At 31.6% G+C, this 11,043-nt stretch overlaps 1 protein-coding gene across 1 annotated transcript; it reads right to left on the bottom strand.

The window, feature by feature from the left end:
• Nucleotides 1–312: 312 nt before the first annotated feature.
• Nucleotides 313–1,105, bottom strand: LOC112024592 (putative invertase inhibitor). Its single transcript, XM_024057213.2, has one exon. It carries the CDS (start codon nucleotides 958–960, stop codon nucleotides 412–414), a length of 549 nt encoding a protein of 182 aa, XP_023912981.1. The 5' UTR covers nucleotides 961–1,105; the 3' UTR covers nucleotides 313–411.
• Nucleotides 1,106–11,043: the final 9,938 nt, after the last annotated feature.

Below are 11,043 nucleotides of genomic sequence, written 5' to 3'. Positions count from 1 at the left end.
GACAAGTTATATCTACGGAATAACACAACTTTAAGATAAATCCATCATTGATACTACTTATATTGTACACCAACATAATAGAGAGAGAGAGAGAGAGAGAGAGAGAGAGAGAGNAATAATTTACGGTTAAGATTAATTAGAAGCTACTCTTTCTTGAAGTTAGCTTCAAAACACAACATTATATGTATATATTCTAAACTGATTAATCATTTATGTTTGACTCCATCTGTTCGTCTCTAATGGAATAAAGTTACAATCAATATGAAGACAATATCTGCCGTCTAAAAACAATAATTTTGAGCCCCAACAATCAGTAAACACTTAAATAAGAATATGCAATAAATTAAAATACTAAAAAGAAACCAAACTGGTACAAAACATTGAATAAAGACAAGCACCAACGTGCGTGAATCAATTTAACATATTAACAATGGAAAGCGCTATGGCAGACAACTGAAACGTGTTGTTGTTTCTCTTTGTCAATGGAGAAACCACACCTTTCTCTTCCTCGAATCCATCTTCACATGTTGTGGAGGCATCTAAGACTGAACTCACTTCAATGTTAGCATCGTCATAGCGCTTAGCCTTGTAGTCTTTCAGGGCTTGACTAAGAGTAGGTACAGCATCGGAATAAAGATCAAAGCAGTCACTCAAGCAGGACTTAATGAAAGAGTCTGAGTTTTTGTTCCTTAGGAGCGTCTTGATGTGGTTCCTTGTGTTTGTAACGTTCTGTTTGATTAACTTGATGGATATCTTACCAAGTTCACGAAGATCATCAACACTCTGGCTTTCTGGGGCTGCTTGGAGAGAGTTTACACAGAAGTTGTAGCTTAGGTTTGGATCTTTCTGCGAGCATTTCTTGCAAGTTTCATGGATGAGGTTGTTGGCGTTTATGGCATGGAAGGTGGAGATAAACAAGAGTAAAAGAGGGAGGGAATAGGAAGAGAAGAGAGGCCTCATTTTGTAGTTATAGGATATCTTCTAGCTGTTCTCAGGAGAATGATTTATAATGGTGAGATAGATGGGTAGTTGTAGGCAGTTTAGATAATCGACCCTTAATTTCTAAAGATATGAAAAGAAGAAAAAATAGGGGTAAGCTTTGAGTTAAAAGCAAGGTAGCAGAATAATTAATGACAGACTAAGAATATTTAACTTTAAACTCAATCACTTATAATGTACATGTGTTAATTCCAAGGGATTGATTTAATGATTTTTAAAACCTCATAATATCCAAGAAATTCCTTTATATGATAAATATTAACTATGCGTGTGTGAGATGGAACAACTACATATATCCGATAAAATAATTAGGTTCTCGAAAAGCTATTAATATCCTCGTTTTTCAATATATATATTCGTAGCCTTTACTTTTTTAATTTCCTTACTAATTAATCTTAACCGTAAATTATTAGTTTATATATATATAAATATAAATATTTTTTTTTTCAATACTAAACCCTAGATTAAGATTATTATAGAAGCTTCTAGATTTCGTATTTTTTATTTTATTTTTCTGTAACGGGATGTCGGGACTCGGGACCTAATAATATTATTTTTGATTAATTCGATATAATATTCATTTAATGATTTAAATTAAAATTAAAATATAATTTTTAATTTAAAACATAAAATGAATTCATTTAAAATGAAGAAAATGCTTTAACTCAAGATATAATGTTTTTTTTCTTCTCTTAATAAAAGTTGCTATCTTATCAACAAAAAGAGAAAAAAGAAAAAAAAAGAAAAAAAGAAAAAGAAAAAGAAGAAGATGCTATTCCTAGCTAACAATTGCTCATTATCATAGTCGATCTTCTAGTTCTTTAACTGTAAGTCTTGTATTGTCTTTAATAGTAATCGCGATTTGGTTTACTTTATTGCATCTTTTTGTTACAACTAATCAAGCTTTACATTATTGCATCTTCCAATTACAACTAAGCATGGCTGATATTATTGTAGATGCGATGTTATTTAAGAGTACGAAGCTTTATAAAGGTAGCAGAGAATATTTTACTTTTCCGTTACCGGTATAGTTTATTGCATACTTGTTAGTGTAAAGAGTAATACTATAGACACAAACTATTTTACAACATTTTTACAAACTGCTGATGTGGCTTTAGTAATTTTCTAATAATCATTAATAAACATAAATGTGATATTAGTGGTGGACTCATATTAGAACTAATAAGAATTTGCCACATCAATAGTTTGTAAAAATATTGTAAAATTATTTGTGGCCGTAGCATTACTCTAGTGTAAATCATCCGTAAATATCATCCATTTCATGTATTAAATATGGACATGCTTAAAAAAATGTAGGCAAACACTTGTAAAACTGTAGACATTATATGTGTGGAGTATACACTAAAACGAGTGTGCAAAAAGATTTTTTCTTTACAGTCTGTTTGGTTATGTTGTTTAAACAATAGTTTTCGTTGTTTAAAACATACAATACATATTTTCACAACATTTTTTCACTCATGCGTATTTTCATAACACTTAAACAATTATATTAGAACAACATTATCAAACAGATCTTACTTTTTTATGTTTCATTTTCATGACGGATGACCGAAGCACATGTGAAAGTCTTTAGCTAAGCTAAGCAACGCTAAATACATTTCTTTACCAAACACGATAAAGACGACTAGATGAGAACACATTCAATCTCATTAGAAAGACAAATTAAATCTTTGCACACCTATTGATTATGATGCTTTTTGAAACATCTCTACACTCAACTGAAGCATATGCCATAATAGCTGTAAGAATTTTCTGTACTGGAGTCTGGAAGCAGGGTTTGGAAAAGACTTTCATTTTGAATATGGCATATCTATATATCTCCATCACTCCCGACATGATTGATGGTTGCACTGTGCCTTTGTTTAAACTTCAAATCCAATTAGTAGGATTGACAGTTTTGATTCAGACTGAGAGATTGACATTTGCACTGTGATTTTGTTATTATCCAATTGGTAGGACCAGACTTATCAGTGTTTTACAATAATTTAGGACAAAATTATGGGACTTGACGTAAAGATTTAAATATTCTTGGTTTGTTTGGTTAAATGAATTATATATATAAGTTCGTGTGGCTTTAAGGTACATATTAACCATTAATTTTAGAAAAATTTTTATAAAAAATTAAAAAAATTGTCACAACAGTTAATTACTTTTTCATTTTTTTATAAAATATTTCCTAAAATAGTTTACTAATGTACGCCCTAAAGCATACGTTAGTAAATCCCTATATATATATATATATATATGTTGAGTAGTGCCATGATATTACAAGTTTACTATTCATTTAGGAGATAGTTAAAGTATACTAACTATATTCATTGCTACATTAAAATTTGTAACACTTTTTAAATAGCATTTTTCATAATTGTTTGTGATTATTATTGAAGTAAATTATTTGAACCTATAACAATAAAGTATGGCCTATGATTATTATTCTTTCCATGTGATCAAGATATTAATAGTTTCCTTTTTATTGGATACTGAATTTGATCACATGTCACTTATTTAATCACAAATAATTTTTCAATTAAACAAAAAAAAAAAAAAAAAACCCACGAAAATGGTCTTTTTTGGAGAAAATCATAACTGCAATATTTCCCAAGACTTCTATGGTGAACCATAAGCTAAGTACTCACAAAACAAATTAAAATAGCAATATATATATCTATACTACTTGTAGAGACTATTTTTGTCGAGAGGACCAATAGTTTACTTGTAATCCTTAGCTCAGAGTCCCACATCGATTAGAAACCCCCCACTTTTCCACTTATAAGCATGAGCTGAAGTGGGGAGTGTACCATTAGCTGTTAACAAGCTAATGGTACACTCCCCACTTCAGCTCATGCTTATAAGTGCCTTTTATTGTAGAGACTATTTTTGCCGAGAGGACCAATAGCTTGCTTGTAATCCTTGGCTCAGAGTCCCACATCCACTTTCCCACTTATAAGCATGAGCTGAAGTGGGGAGTTTCTAATCGATGTGGGACTCTGAGCCAAGGATTACAAGCAAGCTATTGGTCTTCTCGGCAAAAATAGTCTCTACACTACTATTTAAGAGGTTTCTTCTATTTAGATTCGACATTTTTTTTATATTTCAAAATACCTCTACAACCTACGTTTAAGTAAGGGAAAAACTTGAGGATAATATTGTAAAAATATATCTCTAACTCTCATATAAAACATTTATTACAAAATAGGATCATTCTCCTATTAACTCACTTCTTCAAAGCAACTATACATTTACTGTTTAAAAAACAAGTTAAACAAAAAACATTGCTGTTTTTTTTTTTTTTTTTCCTTAAAAAAAAAATCATTATCAGTGAAATAACTTTTATTTTATTTTTCTTTTAAAAAAGACCCAATAATAAATAAAAAAAATTATTGAATATTCCTAGAATACCATAAATGCATACTCTTCCCTCTCACATGAATTGTGAAACCCATCATAAATTTAATTTGTAGGACCTACAATTATGTGATAGATGAAAGTAGGCATTTATGGTACTCCGAGAATAATCAATAATTTCTCATAATAAACCAGCAATATTTGGAAGAAACAATTCCGCCAACATAATGATTTTTATGTTCCTAAGGGCGTGTACGCTAACACATGCCATGAAATTGGGTGGAAAGTCTAATCGTTAATGGATTGCCTAAGAAGTAAGAACAGCACCATGTAATTAATTATTAGATTCAAGATGTGACAGTGAACGAATGCTCTAGAAGTTATTACAATAAGTTAGAACCATATCTATAATATCTCATGAAAAGTGAGATCATTAACATTAATTAGTTTCTTTGCAGCTAACTCCGCAGTTTAAACTTTTTCCTCTTTATATCCCAAATACTTTGTACGTATGGAGGTGCCAGTTCAAGTACAAGGCTTTTGGCTAGGTTATAAACCTTGATACGTTAACCTTTGCAGTTTGCACAAGTGCTTAACTATTATTCACAAAAAAAAAAAGAAAAAAAAAAGTGCTTAATATTCCATAGTTTCCAAGAATTTTTTTTTTCTTTTAATGGTATTCCATTCTTCTTGGAAATTGTAAGAACCAGATTTGGCTCCCTAATCTAAAAGGTGGATAGACTTAGGCCCAAAAAGCCCAAAATAATGAATTTGTGAAGAGTGGGTTGAAAAACTGGGTTTTAATGAATCAGACAAACACTAAAGTTGATTTAGGTGACAAGAAAATGGAAGTAGAGAAGTTTATGCTGAAGAAAATTGTTCTCGGCAAAGTCCGAGGAGATCTATTCTTATATATTTCTTTCGGGTTTGATTACAAAATCAATTCTTAATGATACAATGTTTTTCTCTTAGTTTCTCGATCCCCTTCATCGTGGAGTGTTTCTTCCATTATATAGTTTTCTTTAGACAATCTTGGCCCCCCACTTGTTGATCATCCAGGCTACCACTTGAGTGTTTATCCCATTGGACACCCTTTTAGGCTCTTTGCACATTAAGACAGCTAACGCTGCACTGTTCAGGGGTCTTCTCCACATTAATGCAGTCAGAAAGTTAGCTATAGAGCATTTAATGTGGTGGTAGCAGTTTTCCCCTGAGATATTTTAGGACTTCTCTTTGTCTAATATCTCTGCAATGCTTATCTGCACCGATAAAACTTCCTGGAACGTTATCCTGGACGACAAACTACCTCTTCGGACCTCGGTTTTGGCTAGCCGAGGATGCATTTATCCTTGGCATACCTTCTTTAGCCATTATGGACCAAAACTAATCTCTTTATTTACTAACACAGTCTCTTTTGGCAAAGATTTCTCCCTAGTCCTCGGCTTGGGCCACAGGCCCAATATACAAATAGATAATGAACTCCTGAGCCCAATACTCCTACAAAAATGATATTCAAAAAGTGAGTAAATAATAATAGGGTTCCTAATATAATAATAGAAAGATATTAAAATCGTTTTTAGAAACACAAGTTTTTCTTGTCTTCATATCAACATATAATAGGATACGGGGGCTTGTTGTCAGTAGATCGTATACATGCAATATTAGTTGATCCATTTTGCTATATTCAGGCTTTTTCCAAGCACCAGCATAAGTCTACAGAAATTGAATCACAGAGTAACATAAGGTTTTTATTTTTTTATTTATTTTTTATCTTTTTATTTTATAGAAACGAGTAACATAAGGTGAGTGTATTAAAAAGGAAAATTTTAATGGACGTACTAAGAATATTAGTTTAGGAAATATTTCTATAATTTTTTTATGGGAAAATGAAAAAGCAATTGATTTTTTTGACAGTTTTTTTTTTTTTTCCATTAAAAGTGCATGGTGTCAAATTTTATTTAAAAAATAATAATTTTTTAACAATTAACAAAAGTCTTAAGGACATTTCAAGACTCTATTAAAAAAAATCATGCATGCAAAGGAATTGTCAACATTGGCTTTAAAAAGGGGGAAAAAAAAGTCAATCACCTTCTTTTTTGTTTAAGGGGAAAAAAAAAGTACAAATCCCACATATATTTTGTAGAAAGTGCCCTATTAACAACCAAGAACCAATGAGTCGATGAAAAAAAATGTGTGGCTAACTTAGTTGATCTTGAAGTAAATAACCTAACATTCTACTTCACTATTTCTATAAGGTACGATCCCATTTTTAGTCAATTGTAAATGGACGCTTTACTTTTAATCAAGTTGTATTAAATAGAAATCTTGAAAGGGAGTAATTTAAGTCTTAGACGCATTATGAAAGCCTTCAACTAGTCACCATGCTTTCACTTCAAGTTCAAGATCAATTTTGACTAAATACAAGTGTCGATGGTAGCAATTTAAGTCCTAGACGCAATATGAAAGCATTCAATTGGTCACCATATATGTCTTCCCACAATCCCACATCAACAGAGTTTGAACTACTCACCAAAAGGCTAGTCACCATGTCTTCACGCAACACACAATATATTGAACACACTAAAAAGAAAAAAATGGGTGAAAAAGAGAGAGAGAGAGAGAGAGAGAGTCTTATTATTATTATTCTTTATTTATTTATAGAGTTTTAAACATATGGTGGCGTCGGTTTCTTGATTGTGTTCTTTATTATTAAACTCAGCCACTAATTAGTTTTTTAGTGTAGGCGGAGATTGAATTTTAAGTCTTTTATTTAACTATTAAAGACTTTATCAATTAAACTAACTGGAACCCACAAATAGAATCTTAATTTAAATGTAGAGGAAGAAAGGGAACCGTTTATAAGGGTTGTCTTTGAATCACTGAATGATTGATTTGGATGTTATGTCTACTCTCTAACTCTCCGTCAAGTATTTGTCAAGCTCTACAACAAGAAAAAAGAAAAAAAAAGAAAGGTATAATTTCCTTTATCTTTTTATGTTACTTATGTTTTTTTAGAGTCTACCAATATGGTTTATCAAATATATAGTATAGTTGCTATCTTTATATATAAGTAGTATAGTTGTTACTTGTTATCTTTATTTATTTATATATAAAGATAACAACTATACTATATATCGATAAACCATATTGGTAAACATGATTCTCTAACAAAACTCCTTGGCTCAAATAATTTTCGTAGCCAAAAATAAAATTGTACGTGCTAGGACAAAATCATTACGGAAGTTGGTGTAGTTTGAAGTTACTTTAAGGACTAGCGACTCGGGAATTTTTATTATGATTTATTACAGATGAGAGAGAGAGAGAGAGATCAAATTATATTCAAATCTTCCACCCTAATAATAATATACAGGTGTCAGGGGTCGACGATTCAGTGACACCTATCACTTTCTGTGGGGTTCAGGTTGAGTTTCAAGAAAATAGGGTTGCTTGCTACAAAAATGAAATAATTTAAAGGAGCGTTTGGTAATATTGTTATGGTAATGTTATTTATATTTTTTGAAAATATATGTAAATAAAAAAGTGTGTAAAAATACGTTTAATGTTATTTAAATACTGTAAAACGATGTTTAAAATCCCTTACCAAACACCCTTAAAGGCAGAAAGCAGATATTCATAGTATTATGATTGAAAGAAGACCAAAATTCAAATTGTTTTACATATCTACTGTGATCAGAAGAAAACATAACAATATAGATGGAGGTAAGTTTGGAGCCCCGCTATAAAGACTACATGATTGAAATCATTTTTGCTATATTTGGTTGAGGCCTGAGGGAGAGGGATAGAGGAAATATGTGATTTTCTACTATTTAATCGAAGTTAAATGTGAGATGAAAAAAAATGGAGGTGGATGGAGTCTTCCACCTCGGCAACTAAATTTTTTTTTCCCTTGAAAATTTGTTATATATATATATATATAAGAAAAAAAGAAAAGGGCACTGAGGGTAAAAGGACAAAATTATTCACATTTTTTACATTCTTTTCTTTTAATAACAAGATCATGATAGTAATTTGTTCTATATTCTCAAGAGTTTTGTATCTCAACTAACACTTTTGGTGTTTTCACCAAAAAAATATGTCTAGAGAACAATTTTTTTTTTTTTTTTTTTTGAGAAAAGTCTAGAGAACAAAATTAATACTCTCTCTGTCCCACTTTTTTTGTCCTGTTTAAAAAGTCAAACTTTTTAAGGGAACATCATTTATTGTCTTATTTACCTTTTAAAAATGTATAAGTTTCCAAAACTACCCTTAAAAAGATTTATCAAAAAATTGAATTAGTAAATTAATAAAAGTATAATAGGAACATTAGTAAATTAATGAATTTTATTTTTAGAAACGGGACAATATTTTGAGACATCTCAAAATAGAATAGAGGAAAAAAAAAAGTGAGATAGAGGAAGTAACAAAGTACCTTTTTTTTTTTAGAAGGTGTTATTAAGTGCTTAAATGTATAATGAATTGTATTTATAATATTATTTTAGACTATTGTATATAGTATGAATATTATAATATAATATATAGTAATACATTAATATTATTCCTCTTCGTTGAATACTCTTTTTTGGTGTTTTCAACGAAAATGTCTAAAGAACAAAATTAATAACATTTTGGTATTAAGTACTTTTTTTTTTTTTTTGAGAAAACGATAAGAAATTTCATTAATGTAAATCATTTTGGAATACATCATCCAAATCACTAGATAGATCTTCTACTCATACATCAGTATCTACAAATAAAACTGTTCTTTTAGCTAATACATGAGCTAGCTTATTACCCTCCTGTCGAACATGCTGGAACTGACAAAACTGTAGTGCAACCCCTAGTCGCCAAGTATCTTCAATCACATGCCCATATAGAGTATTACACCATGCTTGAGCCTTCAAAGCCTGGATAACCACAAGACAATCCCCTTCTACTTGTACCCCAAAGAAACTCATCTCTCGAGCTAATTTGACCGGCCTATAGAGTATTACACCGTGCTTGAGCCTTCAAAGCCTGGGTCCCATACTCTTGTACCAGGATAGAAAATTTCATGAACTCTACTAAGTTCAACATCTCGTCTCAGAGAAATAATCTTGCTATGTCCTAACTCAAGCAGCCATCTATGATTCCATACATCAATAGAGAACCCATTCGCCACTCTCCATATAGCCCTTCTATTAATGACATCACGGGATTGTAAAATGCTTCTCCAAGCAAAGGAGCATTTTAAATGGACTAGAGCGTCATAAAATATTTCCTATAGGAAAATATTTGGCACTAAAGACCCTATAAAATCTCCTTATTATGAAAAAGCCGTCATACTTGTTTTGCAAGCAAAGTATTATTAAATTTTTGAATATCCCTAAAGCCCATACCTCCAACAAATTTTGAAGAACACAACAAGTTCCAGTTAACCCAATGAATCTTCTTAGAATCCCCTTGCCCCCACCAAAACCTACGGATCATTGCCTCGATATCTTTACACAAGCTAACTCGCAATTTGAAAACACTCATGGAGTAAGTGGGTATGGATTGGACCACTTCTTTGATCATAACCTCCTTACCTGCCTATGAGTGAAGCTTTTCTTTCCACCCTTGCATTTTAGCCCAAATTCTTTCTTTAATCTGTGTAAAGCAAGCTTTCTTTTCTCTACCAATAAAGGAAAGCAGCCTCAAATATTTCTCATAATGTTGAATAGCCGGAACATTTAGAGAAACTTTGATTGCTTCCTGCACATACACATCAGTATTCTTGTTAAAGAATAAGGTTGTTTTATCTTTATTAATAACTTGACCTGAAACTGCTTTATAACAGGCCAAAAGCTCCTAAATTTTCACACATTCCTCCAGGATAGATCTACAAAATAACAGGTAATCATTTGCAAAAAAGAGATGAGTGAGTTTTGGACCATTCCTGCAGATAGAAAAACCCTGAATTCCTCTATGTGATGATGCACTCTTAATAATAGCAATAATCCCTTCTGCGCAAAACAGGAACAAATATGGCAAAAACGGGTCCCCTTATCTCAATCCCCTAGTTGGTTGAATCAAACCTTTCGATTCGCCATTAACCAGAATAGAGTATGAGACTGTGCTAATACACTCCATAATTAGAGCCACCCAAGACTCTTGAAAGCCCATCTTCAGAAGAATTTTTTTGAGGAAAATCCCTTTCATCCTATCATATGCTTTGCTCAAACCCAACTTAAGTGCCATAAAGCCTTTCTTTCCCATACAAATGTTCTTCATGTAGTGCAAAGATTCAAGGGCAATAAGTATATTATCCGTTATCAATCTATCTACAGTAAAAGCACTCTGAGTTTTTGAGATAACAGAATTTAACAAAGGCTTAAGACAGTTAGCAATAACCATTCTAACTATCTTATAAATCACATTACAAAGACTAATAGGCCTAAACTTAGTTACTCTTCCAGGATTTTTAACTTTGGAAATCAATGTAATAAACGTATGATTGATAGATTTCAAGAGTGAGCTAGAATTTAAGCTTGATAAAACAGCTTGAGAGACATCTATACCTACATCAGTCCAATAAGTCTGATAGAACAAAGGAGGCATACCATCCAACCCCAGTACTTTTAGAGGTTCCATCTCCTTGATTGCATAATCCACTTCTTCCACCGTGTATGGTCTAGCTAAGTCTACCTTCATCTCTTTGGT

Source organism: Quercus suber, unplaced genomic scaffold (genome assembly GCF_002906115.3).
Source record: "Quercus suber isolate HL8 unplaced genomic scaffold, Cork oak 2.0 scaffold_170, whole genome shotgun sequence".
In the NCBI taxonomy this organism is placed as follows: Eukaryota; Viridiplantae; Streptophyta; class Magnoliopsida; order Fagales; family Fagaceae; genus Quercus; species Quercus suber.
Note: the sequence above shows the minus strand (reverse complement) of the source record. Positions and strands in the feature narration are given on the sequence as shown.